Source organism: Notothenia coriiceps, unplaced genomic scaffold (genome assembly GCF_000735185.1).
Source record: "Notothenia coriiceps isolate Sejong01 unplaced genomic scaffold, NC01 NC01_scaffold00015623, whole genome shotgun sequence".
Lineage (NCBI taxonomy): Eukaryota > Metazoa > Chordata > Actinopteri > Perciformes > Nototheniidae > Notothenia > Notothenia coriiceps.
Window position 1 is genome coordinate 272,934 of NW_011348324.1, and position 13,543 is coordinate 286,476.

Sequence of the window (13,543 nt, forward strand, 5' to 3'; positions counted from 1 at the left end):
TGTGTCAGTGGGACTGATTTAGATCCATTTGTCCCTTAAAGGTCACACAGGGTAATTGGTTGAATCTGTTTGATTTGCAGTAAAAGTTATTTTGATGGTACAATTATAGTTATATATTATTATATATTGTATAATAATATATTGTATTGTCTCAACTATGGAACTTCAAGAACTACTCCTGAGAAATAAATGAGCAGATTGCTGGTCCTTCACAAAATGCATTTCAATAAGTGATCATTTAGTATGAATAACTTCATGGGAGCAGAACAGGCTGTTACATAGCAACCCATGGCTGTTGATGCGATCATTCAGACGAACAGACAGCATTGCATTTGCAGTTGGTCGTTGATGCGGGAAGAAAACGTGGAAAATGTCTGCCTCTGCATGCACACTCAAATGATCAACATATTAAGTTAAATTAACCTTGAGCCTGTTCAGCAAAGAAACCTTCTGCGTGTCAAATGAGTTTATGTTTATGTGTGTGTGTGTGTGTGTGTGTGTGTGTGTGTGTGTGTGTGTGTGTGTGTGTGTGTGTGTGTATATAAATGTGATGAGGACCATCAGCAGCGGTAGGGGTTTGCTGAAGCCTTGATGTTTCACTCTGACTCTCACACAAAGAAAAAGCAAAGTATGTCCCCATGCAGAGGATGATGCCATGTCAGAAGACCTCACTGTAGAGGCTTTTCTGTTTGGGTTCTTGGTCTTTTCTGGCATCCTGGGAAACATCTTGGTCATCCATGTGGTGAGATAACAAAGAGACTAGTAATTGTTGATGGAGCTGTATGTTTTGGATTGTACTCAGTGTGTCTTGTTGTCTCAGGTGTTTCAGTCAGCCGTGGACAGTCCGTCAGGAAGACTCCCTCCCTCTGACACCATCTTGGTGCACCTGTCACTGGCCAACCTTCTGACCTCACTTTTCCGCACAGTGCCCATCTTTGTGTCAGACCTGGGCTTGGATGTGTCTCTGTCTCCGGGCTGGTGCCGAGTCTTCATGCTGCTGTGGGTGTGGTGGCGAGCTGTGGGCTGTTGGGCGACGCTGGCACTTAGCGTCTTCCACTGCACCACCCTGAGGAGGCAACACATGGCCCATGGACCCCTGGCTCTGCAGAGGGAGAGGAGGCGGGTCTGGATCGTTCTAGGAATGGTGTGGGGCGCAAACCTGGTCACCTCAATTCCAGCTCTGATATATAGCACCCATGTTCACGGAAACTTCACTGTAGAGCTGATGGTGATCAGCTGCACCACCAGGCCTCTCCTGGGCTGTGTGTGGGAGTTCCCCTCCCTTCAACAGGGCTCAGCCTTCGCCTCTTCCTCGCTTGCACTTAACGAGGTGTTGCCCCTGGTGCTGATGGTTTGCACCAACCTGGCCACACTTCATGCTCTGGCGAAGCACATCCGAGCTGTTACGGCAGGGGGAGAGTCAGGAGGAGCCCATGGGGATATGGAAAAACACGTGTCCAGTGAACGCAAAGCTGCTCATGTAATCATGTCGCTGGTGTCGCTCTTTGTGGTCTGCTGGGTACTACAGGTTGCTGCGGTGACGTACTACAACCATGATGGGGGACACCACGCTGAGGGGCTGCTGACTGTGGCCCACTTCTCTGCCTCACTGTTTGTAGGATTCAGTCCCATGGTGGTGGCCCTGGGACATGGCAAGCTGAGGAGGAGAATCAAGCGTATGCTCCTGATGTGGACTGAAGTTCTTAAATGTCACAGGGAGGTCACTGAAAACGGGGGTGAATCCCCAAAGACTGAAGGCAAAAAGAAGGGAAAACAAACTGTTTTTATTGTTGAAAAAGATAGTAAGGTCATACAAGTTAAGGGGAAAGTTAAAGAAGATAAATAATGGAACCAAAATGAAAATGCGACTGCTTTGATAGCAGGGATGCATCCTCAATATGAAGGCACCAACTGCATGTGTCCTCTGGACAGAACTTTTGTCAAGTATTATTTGAGGTTATTCTGAGATATTTCAAGCCATTAAGTGCAAGTCAAGCAGAGACACAGTATGTTTTCTGAGTCACAAATGATTATCAGCAGGGGATTTGTTTTCTTGTATGGTCGAAACTAGTTAATCTAATTCAATTTATCATTGCTTCTTTGTTGTTTCTTTTGAGCTAAGATGTATTCAAATAATCTTTTAGCCAAAATCACATACAATGTCTCAATATTTTACATGCCTAAAAAAAATAAGCTCAAAACAAATTCAATAAGCCAAAGAAAACTCTTCCAAAATAGTGTTGTACAGAGGACAAATTAGAGAAAAGTACTCAACATGTTGACCCCCTTTACATTTTTGAAGTTGATGCAAGCAATAGCTTTTGATTAGCGGTATTGTGAGAGCTGCACAGGGCTCTGTCATTTAGAGAGCATAGACTTGACGAACAAACGCAGCCGCCTGTGGCCCACTGCCAGAACAGCCGGTGACATGGCAATGAAGATGATGTTGGCAAAACGAGCGATGACCAGAAGAAACTCTGCTGAGGAGCCGCGGTTGTAGTTGAAATAGTTGACTGAGATGATGCTGGTTCCCCAGGATGCAATGAAAAGCATTATGAGAGCAAGAATTACCTGAGAAACAAACATGGGAAAAATTATGGAAGTAAAACCGATGAAATATGTTATTGACTCCAATAAAAATGAAAAACAATCCTATAAGGAAACTGGTGTACATTTAAATGTTTTATCCTATCCACTAGTTCAGTTGCAGTTTTATTTACAAATACTTAAAAGATGAAATCTAAAGACCTAACAGATAAATGTGAATAGTGTAAATGATAATCTTTCTGAAGCTTGAGAGTGGCCTAGATACTTAGGAATATTTAAAATACAGTATAAGTTGACTTATGCACTATTAATTTATACTGTAAAATACTGCTATTTGACCAAAAATAATCACTACTCATCCACATGATGAACATGGCTTCAGTGAGCTCTTCACTCCCTTCCTCCTCTTCCTCACCTTGGCTGCTCTCCTCTCAGCAGGCACACGCTTTATGACTGGTGCATCTGGTACCGAGCTCCTCATCCTGCTGTGGGTGTAGAGTGTGTAGAGGGAGCCCAGGTTGGTGAAGGCCATTAGGATTATGGGAATAGTTTCATGGATCACCATAGATGTGGTGGCGTAGGCGAGGCCGCTGTAGCTGGAGGGGAAGTTCCAGACACAGCCCAGCAGGGGGCGCGTCGTGCTGCTCACCAGCATCAGGGTCTGAGAGAGGAGGAGGAAGATGAGAGTGGAGGAAAAAGGGTGAAAGCTACACAGGGCTAGCAATTTAAGGAGACGAATTAACTCTATAGAAACTTAGACGCATAAAGTAGTTTCAACCCCATTAATCTCTCAAGGGAGAGATTAATGTTGTTTTATGATTGAATACAAATGAGTATGATCAGGAAACTACATATAAATACATTTTTAAAAAGCCTCACTCAAAATGTTCTAAATGCTCAATTCATTTAAATCCAACCATTTTCTCAGGGTGGATGCAAAATTACATACATATATTGAATCATGTGTAACTATGTTTGCTCCACATTAAATATTAGTTGATATATAGACATGTCTTTAAATGCAATGTTTTGTTTGTAAATTGTACACAATTTCGTTGTGATAATGCAGTTTATCTGAAAGTAAGCATACAATTATGTCACAAACCTAATGTAAATTCTTAAAAGTCATATTTTAACTGAAATAAATGCAAACTCAATGTTTACTGAAAGCAGGTTATTTAACAATGCAGATAATCAGCTCTAAAAGCAATGAATAGTAACCAGCTTTGAATTGTTAAAAAATGTAAAGCACATTTAAAAACAAGTAGCAAGGTGTAGACAATCATTAGCTGTGATTTAAGGTGTACAGGATTGTCAAAAAATAAAGGCTGAAATATGCAAAACGACAGGTGTGCTCCATTCATTGAATCTAATGCAGCAAGCTCCTACCTCGGTGCTGTTTACGTCCCCACTAGTAGAATAGATATGAGCAGGAATGGAGTACATAAAGTTGAGACACCAGATGAGGCCCAAAATGAACATTAGGGTCTTAGGGAGACCCCGGGGCGCATGAAGGTTCCCAATAGCTGGAGCCACACGCCTCAATGTTTGGAGGTGGAACGCACTGAGGAAGAGCGTTGACCACACGTTGACCGATCGCAGCCACACCCAGACACCCATGAGAAACTGACACCACTCTTTGGATGAGTATAGCTGTAAAAGAAAGTGGTGCATAATCACACATTTGGAACTCTTCCTCACTGTCGTCCCCATACTCATACTTTTCTCCTGCAGATACAAATAAGTCAACAACCATACTGACATTTAATTCACCTCCAGTGTACTTAACTTTCTAGTTTGTGTAGGGCAAACACAGTACTTCTCTTACAAAACGGGTTGACCAATATGTACACTTTTGGCATATAGGCAACTGGTAAGTTAGGTGGTGCAAAAAAAGTAAATTCAACAGACATTTGAACTCACTGGAGCATAACTCATGAGCTTAAAAAGCACATACCTCAAGTCCCACGTCTGAGACGATAAGCAGTGTGTTCCTCATCACAGACACCAGCAGGTTGGACAGTGCCATGTTAATGATAATTATGTCTGAGTTACGTCCCCCAACCCGGTCCACTATGACACTCTTACCAATCACCCCAACCACGGTGGCATTACCAATGATCCCCAGCATCACCAGGATGATGTAAAAAGCAGTTTGCACGGGAGACACAGAGATACGCAGTCCCATCCCCACAAGCCCTGCATCCTCGCCTCCCTCTATGTGGTTGTTAATTTCAGCCATTGTCTCAAAAACTTGTCAACAAAGTTTTAGCAAGTGATGTAAAGTTTAAAAATATGTTCCATCTTCATTTTTGTTTGTCAGAGGAATATTCTCCAGCTCTCATCCTGCAGCATGCTGCAGCAGTACATTCACCCCGCTGGTATTCTGATTGTGGATCTTTGCAGGTGCAGCTAACCTAAGAGTACTCCCTCTTGGGGCCAATAAAGGGGTCCATGATCCTGTGTGTGTCATCAAGACAAATACCTGGCAGCAGAGGTGTCTTTGTGCTCCGGTCTGGTGAGACAACCACCGTTAGGCTATCAGAAAGCCAAAAAGCAACACAATCTTTTATGCCTTGGGGAGCTCCAGGTGCATGTTAATGAAACACAGGAGATTAATCAGCGTCCCTGAATGCAAAGTGCTTCCTTTGCAACTTCATTTTTTTTGCATTCATCCTCTGGGAAGTGGACGTTCTCTTTTTGTGTGCTTCTTGTACGGGGGTGTTTAGTAGAGAAGGAAATAAACTGATAGCAACTCTGTTTTGGCTTTAAGTCAAAACCAGTAAACACAGACAGTCCATTCCCCAGAATAAATAATTGTGCCTTTAAATCTGTTTTATTACAGAAATTCAAGTTGTGGTTTTCATCCCTTCCTCATTTAGCATTGCAGAACCACAGTGGTCACTAATTCATTTGGTCACTAGAGGCCCTGCGTTCCGCTCACATCCTGTAAAAGACCCTTGTTGTCATCCACCTGTTTAGGTAGTGACACTGAGGCACATCCTACAACAGTTTTAACAAACATTAAGGATTTAATCTACATCCAATTATATTCAACAGTATGTCTTTATTTAATCTTAACAGTGAATGGTAAAGGTAAGACGAGCAAGACATTCAGCAGGTAAGAGTTAAACAGCAGCAGACGTTGCATTACCCCTGCTGCAAGAACAAGTAACTCCAATGTTTTAACCAATAACACAGATCAAATTAATGGTTACATTAAGTGTAATTGTAAGATCAGAACAAAATGTTTTTTTCAGTCCCTGCATTACATTCTATCTGTGCAGGTTAAATATTATGTTTCCTCAACGGGTGTGTGTGTGTGTGTGTGTGTGTGTGTGTGTGTGTGTGTTTGTGTGTGTGTGTGTGTGTGTTCAATATAAACATGTACATATAAAGGAAGATGATTTCTAATCATTCTAAAACATGTGTTTCAAATCAGAAGAAGACATGAAGTTCACCTCTAACTTATTTTCTGAACCTTTTCTGAATTTCTGTTTGCAGCTAACAGCCACTAGATGGTTCCGNATGGTTACATTAAGTGTAATTGTAAGATCAGAACAAAATGTTTTTTTCAGTCCCTGCATTACATTCTATCTGTGCAGGTTAAATATTATGTTTCCTCAATGGGTGTGTGTGTGTGTGTTTGTGTGTGTGTGTGTGTGTGTTCAATATAAACATGTACATATAAAGGAAGATGTGTTTCAAATCAGAAGAAGACATGAAGTTCACCTCTAACTTATTTTCTGAACCTTTTCTGAATTTCTGTTTGCAGCTAAGAGCCACTAGATGGTTCCGTAAGCAAACAAATACAAGAGAGGAGAACATATTTTAAAACTGATTTTTTGTATTCCCTTCTGAAAAGATAAATAAATAAAATGCTTAAGGTCACAGTGCAAATCTCTTTAATATAAATATAATGTTTTTCTTATCTTTTCATTTGACCAGAGAAACAATGAAATAGACAAATCTGGAACTGAATTCTAAACATGACAAAAATATATATTCACAGCACGAATATGTCAAAACGCTTGAGTGCTCTTTTAGTTTTCTAAATCTCTATATAATGAACTGAAATTCACACAAGCCAAAATGTGGTCATAGATAATACAAATTATTCAAAAATATGTTCCAGCATGCATCAGCAAAATGATTGTTGCATGTAGTTATTTTTTGGGGAAATAACCTTGCACTGACACTGCTGTATACTGTAATACACTTTTTTATATTCATAGATTTCGATCATTTTCACAGATGAACACTACGTTTATATTATTCTAAGCGCTATGCTTATTGAAAAACAATAACAGGCAAGGTGATAATCCTCTAAATTGGCCATCTTCCGCTGCAGGCTAATGTTGAATACGTTCATTTAAGACTCATACAGTATGAAAAATAGCAAATCAATAATTACATATTTGAAAGATTACATCATTAAATTGAATCCGGCTTCTTCAGCTTCTCAGGTCGCAGAGTATCAGGGACCTTCTGTTTGACTTTTATAGCTTTACTCTAGCTCTACAACTCCAAATGATTTGTGGTTTATGGTACCTAAATAATAAGTCGTCATTTTCTCACGCTTTATCTTATTTTTTGTCAGGGTTTATTACCAAAACAACATTCAAACTGTAATGGAGTATAGTCAGCTGGGTGAATCCTCAATGCTTTTAGGATCTAATACCAGTGAGAGGTAATACCAGTTATTTTGATCTAATACATGACAGAAGGAAAATACTGGGAAGGACGTTTTACATATAAAGAACTTTAAATAATTGCAAGGATAATTTCAAGTCAATACACATTACTTATGTAACAGTAAGTATTAGGCTGACCTACTAATAATAAGAACAATAAATACAGATTTTCCAAATCAAGTCTACGAATGCACTGTTAAAGGTAGGCGCTGGACTAATAGAAGACGGCAATGAATACAGAAATAAAGGTCTATTCTAAAGAAACGCATTTGCACTAAATGTCCCCTGTGGATGGGCTCATAAGCTGCTGTTAAGGGAGCTATAGTGTGCAGACCTTTATTTATGTTTTCAATAACAATAGCTGCTTACACAATTATTTGTACTTACACAATGATTGCTGCCTACCTGCGTAGTCTTGCAGCTGTTCATATTCTTGACTAACTGATATGTCAAGCAAATGTGTGTGTATGGTGGGCGGCATTCCTGCAACGTTGAGGATTAAAATGTATAATTATGCAAGATTTTTTTTCAGCCATTGTGTGACAGTGGTCTGTAGCTATGTAATAAAGACTTGTCTGTCACTATAATTAATTTCAAGGTGAACATTTGAACTAAGTACAATAATAATCATAATGATACTCAGTCTTGCATTAGTTATCTAGACTAGAGCATCCAGCGCTCAAAATGCTCAAATCTCACCCACTTTTTTGCTCCAGCTGCTTGATTGCTGCAGACTGTGATTGTTAACCCTGCTGGCTGGAATCTATCAGGGAAGAGAGACAGGCAAATGGGAAATTATACTGGCTCTAATGGACCAACCCTGACAAGTATGGACATTATGCAGGAATTAAGAAGAACATTTCAGATAATAATATTCAGCTCAGCCAATCTGTGTGGCTCTCTGCAGTGCAGCATAACCCTTCTCCTCGGCCCGAGCTGTAGACCGGAGACACACACACTCGACTGTTCGGTGCGAGGTGCTTGAGGCGCGTTGAACGAGAAGAAGCAGGCAGGTAGAGGGAGGAGATGGAGGGCTTAGAGGTGTAGGTGTGGGGTTTTTGTCTCTCCCAGCTCAGCCAGTAGCCTTTTAAACCTTCTTGATTGGCCTGCCACGCTACCTGCACCTCCTGATGCTCCACTGGGATCAAGTGAAGGTCGCTTAGGGCTGGCAGAGCTGCTGCAGGATAAAAAAACAGAGAAAAGTAAGGCAAATATTGAAACCACCAGGGAAAGTAAAGCTGAATGCTGAAAGGTCAACTTTCAAGCAAGAGAAGTAAACAATGCTTTTAAAGAGCATCTTGCAGGGTTTTTTTTTTTCTACATTTATGCTTAAACTTGCTTGAAAATTAAAATTAAAAAAGTGAATGTAGGATTTGATATGTTTTACGAGACATAAGGGCAGGAATTCAGAGGGAACGGAGCAATTTTGAGCTCTGCTCTTAAAAACGGCTTTTTTTTAAGGTCATACGTCAAACGCGTCATATTACATCACGCAGGGGAGACATCTCCGCTCTCTGACCGCGGGTATAGTTAGTAGTTGCATTGAGTAGAGCGGTTGTGATTTAGTGAGCTGGTATTTTTTGGAAGTTTTACATTGCATTTCACCATTTGTAATCATGGTGCAGTATTGTGTTTGTGCAGGTTGCACAAATACCAGCCTGTCAGGACATCGAGTCCACAGTAAAAAGGACCGGAGCTAGCGTTCGTTCCTGGGTGCGTTGTGCATCCACCTCCCTGCAGTACATACTCTCCACAGCTTTATCAGGAAACCGTATTACTCCTCTCTCTCTCTCTCCTCTCTCCCCTCCGGTACACGGTAAGACGTAGTGTGGAGTTGCATTAGGTAACGCTGTGGTGGCTGTACTGCTCCAGCCGTCTCCTTTGTGTTTGTTTGTTTCCCCCTGTCTGTGTTGTTTGTGTGTGCGTGGTGGCTGTCACTCCTGGCTCCCGGCTCAACCTCCACTCACCTGCTGCAATCAGCTGTGCACCCTCCCCGACTACACACCTGCTTTCCATCAAGCCATTTACAACGGCATATCAACGGAGGCTCCACAACCTTTCTTCGCCAGATTGGCTTGATGGAAAGCAGGTGTGTAGTCGGGGAGGGTGCACAGCTGATTGCNACGTATTAATAAACATGGATCCCAATGCTAGTTTTGACACAGAAGAGGTTGAAAATATATATTCGAATGCATATGATTATAATTATGAGCCTGCTAGGCGTCCAAGAGACCAGGAGCAGCCAAGGATTAGAAGAAATAACGGCCATCGGAGAGAAATTGAGCTGTGGTGTGAGGAGAACCAGTGGAGAGCTGGGCAGCGTCACATCACAACATTGTGAAGTTAGCTATCATATATCAGGCTATAACTAACGTAGTATTTATAATATAGTAACGTTACTGGCAGGACTGTTGATACTGATCCATAACAGAAACTGAGAACGGTGAAAAGGTTGTGGAGCCTCCGTTGATATGCCGTTGTAAATGGCTTGATGGAAAGCAGGTGTGTAGTCGGGGAGGGTGCACAGCTGATTGCAGCAGGTGAGTGGAGGTTGAGCCGGGAGCCAGGAGTGACAGCCACCACGCACACACAAACAACACAGACAGGGGGAAACAAACAAACACAAAGGAGACGGCTGGAGCAGTACAGCCNTCTTCTGTGTCAAAACTAGCATTGGGATCCATGTTTATTAATACGTTACACCGGCCGCTCTCCCCCTTGTTTCTCCATGTTACGTCAAACGCGGGAGGTCACGTGCCGAGGCTTTTTTATGAGGAAGTGAACATTTCTTACAAAAACGACGCCAGATGTCACTGTAGTGTATATTTCTGTATATTTTTTTGAAAATCTAGTGTATTCATCATTTTCCTACACATTTATTCACAGGTGTCTTTAACCTGGAAGTTGCTCTTTAAGCAAAGAGGACAAAATGATCCTGAAGGGAGAACAACTGAAGGACACAAACTCACACAGTCAGACATAGTATACATACCCTCTTGAGTGCATGCTCTAACAGACATTGCTCTTTCTTTTCCATTCCTATGCAGAGCACTGACTGTGACGAGGTACTGAGTGCCTGGCTGCAGGCCGGTCAGTAAAGTAGAGTTCTGCTGGCTGGGTAATGTCACGGTGAGGACCTCTCCGCTTGGAAAAGCTCCATACTCCACCGTATATCTCTGAACTCCAGCAGGCTGCAGGGGACCCCAGCTCACACGGATCTGACGAAAGCCAGAGTCTGACACAGAAACCTCTGTCGGGCCTAAAACATCTGAGGGGAGAGGAGACAGGGGGGAGAAGTGGTGACTGGCTGCAGGAAATTAAGAGTCATCAAAATTAATTTAGGTCTGAACCTAGTGTGCATTAGGAATATTGCTGTGCAGCACCTGATACAGAACACAGATGGTAAATGTGTTGATGCAAATTAAATAATGATACATTAAGCCAACTTTAAATGTCAGACAGAGAACAGAAACATGTTGTAACAGGCTCTCTAATGGATATCTGTTGTCTAGAAAGAAGTCATCAACTCTCTTCGACACTCAACCTGGTAAATGTCTCCAGTGTTGTGATACTTTTATGTTAATTTAAACATGTCCAATACGATTTCAACTGATAAAACTCGATTAGTTGAGGAATATTCTGCAAAATGATAACAAACAATAACAACTGCATTTACTTTCTTTTTACTGTTTAGTCGTGAACCTAGTATGGTTTTTTATGTGCATTACAGGAGCGTTCAAGTATATGTTTTTAAATCCTCTCACCAGGAAGTGTGGTGAAGTTAACAGAGAGTGTGTTGAACAGCCTCTGGTTGGACTCCGGGTGCAGGGCAGCAGTGTAGGTGGTGTCAGGCTGCAGGTTGGTCAGCTCCACCCAGCTGGAGTTGCCTGAGAGAGTGCGTTTAGTTTCAGGGCCTGCTTTCCCCAAAGAGTTGTATGAGATCTCATAGTAACCGCTGTCTACTTTCAGAACAGGACGCCACTGCAGCACGGCACTGTGGGAAGTCAGGTCAACCACACGCAGCCGTTCTGCACGAATAATTTCTACAGATAAGACAAGAGAAAGAGAGGCAGCGTGAGATAAAATATAGAAAGAGGGTAAGCCTGTAGTGAAAAATCTCCTTTTCTTACCAAAAAATAAGCATGCTTCTACTGTGCTCAATTTCATATTTAAAAACCCACATACTAATAATGGCCTCCCTCAGGTCTTCTGTGATGATGTCGATGTCATCGATGTCCACTGAGTAGAGGTGAGACTCCAGTGGAGGTGTCACGGCACGCTGTAACACCTGGTAGTTTCCATGTACTGTAGACACAGCTAACACTGACACTCCCTGCGCCTTCAGCTCGGCCATCGCCCCCCCTACGTCTCCGGGCTCCACACCATCAGTCAGCCACAGCAGCACCTTCGGCATGTTCTCGTCTGTCTCTGTCAGAAGCCCCTGGGCCACCCTGAGCGCCGCCTTGGTGTTTGTGTCTCCCTGCAGCTGGCTGACACTCTGCAGAGCTTTCTGCAGACTTTCCTGGTTGTTGTGGACGTCCAGGCCAAACTCCAGGTTGGGGTTTGTGCCCACCTGCAGCAGCCCGACCCTTACGTGCCCACGACCCAATGAGAAGGGGCGAAGGAGAATGGTGGCGAAGTGCAACAAGCGCGAGAACTCTCGGTTTGCAACACTTCCTGAAGAGTCCAGGAGAAGGAGGACATCGCCTTCACAGCAGTTTAAAGCTTTGCAAAAAACAAGGGAAAAAAGGATGGTCATTTCATTTGTCTGGTTGGATTGACAGTTGGATTGAAAGGGTAAATGGTTATACATTAGATTTATCTATGCCAACCTATAATGTTCAAAGCTGCCTGTACAAACATTTTGTTGGCCACTTGGGGGCAGTATAAAACAAGCTATCAACACAAAATGTACATATTATTTTGTTGAACATTTAACATTTGTGCATTATTGTCTTATCCTGGAGATGAGTGAATAATTAGCTTATCCTTGTCACGATCTGTCTGTGTTGTGTTTTGTCTTGTCTAGATCTGTCTTTGATTTTCTATCTGCGTTGCGTTTTGTCTTGTTTAGATCTGTATTTGGTTTCCTGTCTGTGGCCCTTTCTCATTTCTCTAACTCCCCTCCTCGACTCCTATCCTCGAGAATTAGTCCCGCCCACAGGAGATGCGAGCGGAGGAGCCGAGGAGGGGAGCCGAGGAGAGAGGAGGGGAAGCAGCAGGCGGTTAGAGAAATGAGAACTCCTCTCCTCTGAGCAGTCATTTTAAAGAGACGTCCATTAATGATGACAGGAGGCACAGCAGCACTCTGTCTGATGGACAGATGTGTTCATGAAGACTTATATTTACTTTTAATTCATTCACAGTGCGGTAGCCTACAATGAGACAATAACAGGACACACACACACACACACACGTCTGTCCGCCACATCTACGCACTGTACAACACACACACACACACACACACACACACACACAGTACCACACGCACCTACAGCTCCTAAAGCATATAATCAGGCTACAGCCGTTGTGTATTTTATTATCCGAAGCACTAAATGGTTTTAGAAAAATATCGACTCTTTGTTTGTAGATATCTACTAAACTAAAGCAAATAAAGAGAGTAGGCCCGCCTGTTATACTGAGTAATATATTTTTACACACTGCTCTGCTTTCTGCACGGACTTCACAGCTGTTCTCACTGTAAACATTGCGTCGCGATGAAAGCAGTTAATCAAATAATATCCAGGGGATGCATGCAGAGCTGTCATTGGCTGAGATAAGTCCGGCCGTGCGTCACGACTCTTTGAAACCTCTCTGTTCCCGGAAATGAATCTACGAAGGAGCCGTGGAGGACCCATCAGTGCATCCTCGGTTATAGCTCCTCCAGAGAGCCTCCTCGACGCTCGATCCTCTTTCCTCAAAGTGCATTTAGAGAAATGAGATTTCCTTCAACATGGCGCGCTGAAATTCATTTCTGGGTCACTACCGGAGGACCGAGGAGTCGAGGAGGGGGATTTGATGAAATGAGAAAGGGCCTGTGTGTGTTCCCTCCTACCTATTCCCTCCTACCTGTTTTCTTGATTGTGTTCACCTGGTGCCGCTGTGTTTTCTCCTCCCTCCTCACCTGTCTCTTGTTTCCTTGATTAGTCCTGTGTGTATTTAAGTTCTGTTTTTTCTGTCTGTCATTGTTGGTTCGTCGTTAGTCTGTGACTGTGTTCACCGGGAAGTGTTCTGTTTGTCAGTGTATCCTTGAAATAAAGGTATTTCCAGTGTTATCTTCATTTGGGTCCTGCTTGCTTCGC

The 13,543-nt window shown here is 42.7% G+C and overlaps 3 protein-coding genes and 1 long non-coding RNA gene across 5 annotated transcripts in view; 2 read left to right on the forward strand and 2 right to left on the reverse strand.

Moving 5' to 3' along the window:
• Positions 1–655: 655 nt before the first annotated feature.
• On the forward strand, positions 656–1,846 carry ora4 (olfactory receptor class A related 4). The gene is made up of 2 exons (XM_010775307.1): positions 656–742; positions 821–1,846. Exons 1-2 carry the CDS (start codon positions 656–658, stop codon positions 1,844–1,846), a joined length of 1,113 nt encoding a protein of 370 aa, XP_010773609.1.
• Positions 1,847–2,358: 512 nt separating this feature from the next.
• On the reverse strand, positions 2,359–4,735 carry LOC104949031 (uncharacterized). Its single transcript, XM_010775308.1, has 4 exons — positions 4,505–4,735; positions 3,937–4,200; positions 2,963–3,208; positions 2,359–2,571 (listed from the first exon to the last, which is right to left on the reverse strand). The coding sequence occupies exons 1-4, from the start codon at positions 4,733–4,735 to the stop codon at positions 2,359–2,361; spliced, it is 954 nt and encodes a 317-aa protein (XP_010773610.1).
• An 872-nt stretch (positions 4,736–5,607) lies between these two features.
• On the forward strand, positions 5,608–6,851 carry LOC104949024 (uncharacterized). The gene is made up of 2 exons (XR_798761.1): positions 5,608–5,765; positions 6,084–6,851. It is a non-coding gene; the product is annotated as an uncharacterized lncRNA (long non-coding RNA).
• The window catches only part of LOC104949023 (von Willebrand factor A domain-containing protein 1), a 16,255-nt gene continuing 9,147 nt past the window's right edge, over positions 6,436–13,543 (reverse strand). The window contains exons 2-5 of one of the 2 annotated variants that reach the window (XM_010775302.1): positions 11,427–11,966; positions 11,006–11,284; positions 10,234–10,509; positions 6,436–8,415 (exon numbers count right to left, since the gene is read on the reverse strand). In XM_010775302.1, coding sequence (XP_010773604.1) covers positions 8,117–8,415; positions 10,234–10,509; positions 11,006–11,284; positions 11,427–11,966 — 1,394 coding nt within the window. In that variant the 3' untranslated portion in view covers positions 6,436–8,116. Of the gene's footprint in view, positions 8,419–10,233; positions 10,510–11,005; positions 11,285–11,426; positions 11,967–13,543 lie in introns of both variants that reach the window. The other variant, XM_010775299.1, reaches the window with a different exon arrangement.

Bases quoted from the DNA above. Each gene is read 5' to 3' on its own strand.
- ora4 (XM_010775307.1), top strand. From the start codon at position 656: ATGTCAGAAGACCTCACTGTAGAGGCTTTTCTGTTTGGGTTCTTGGTC. The intron at 743-820 runs GTGAGATAACAA...TTGTTGTCTCAG, and splicing joins ACATCTTGGTCATCCATGTG to GTGTTTCAGTCAGCCGTGGA.
- LOC104949031 (XM_010775308.1), bottom strand. From the start codon at position 4,735: ATGGGACTGCGTATCTCTGTGTCTCCCGTGCAAACTGCTTTTTACATC. The intron at 4,201-4,504 runs GTATGTGCTTTT...TTTCTTTTACAG, and splicing joins TCTCAGACGTGGGACTTGAG to CTATACTCATCCAAAGAGTG. The intron at 2,572-2,962 runs GTGAGGAAGAGG...TTTGTTTCTCAG, and splicing joins CTGAGAGGAGAGCAGCCAAG to GTAATTCTTGCTCTCATAAT.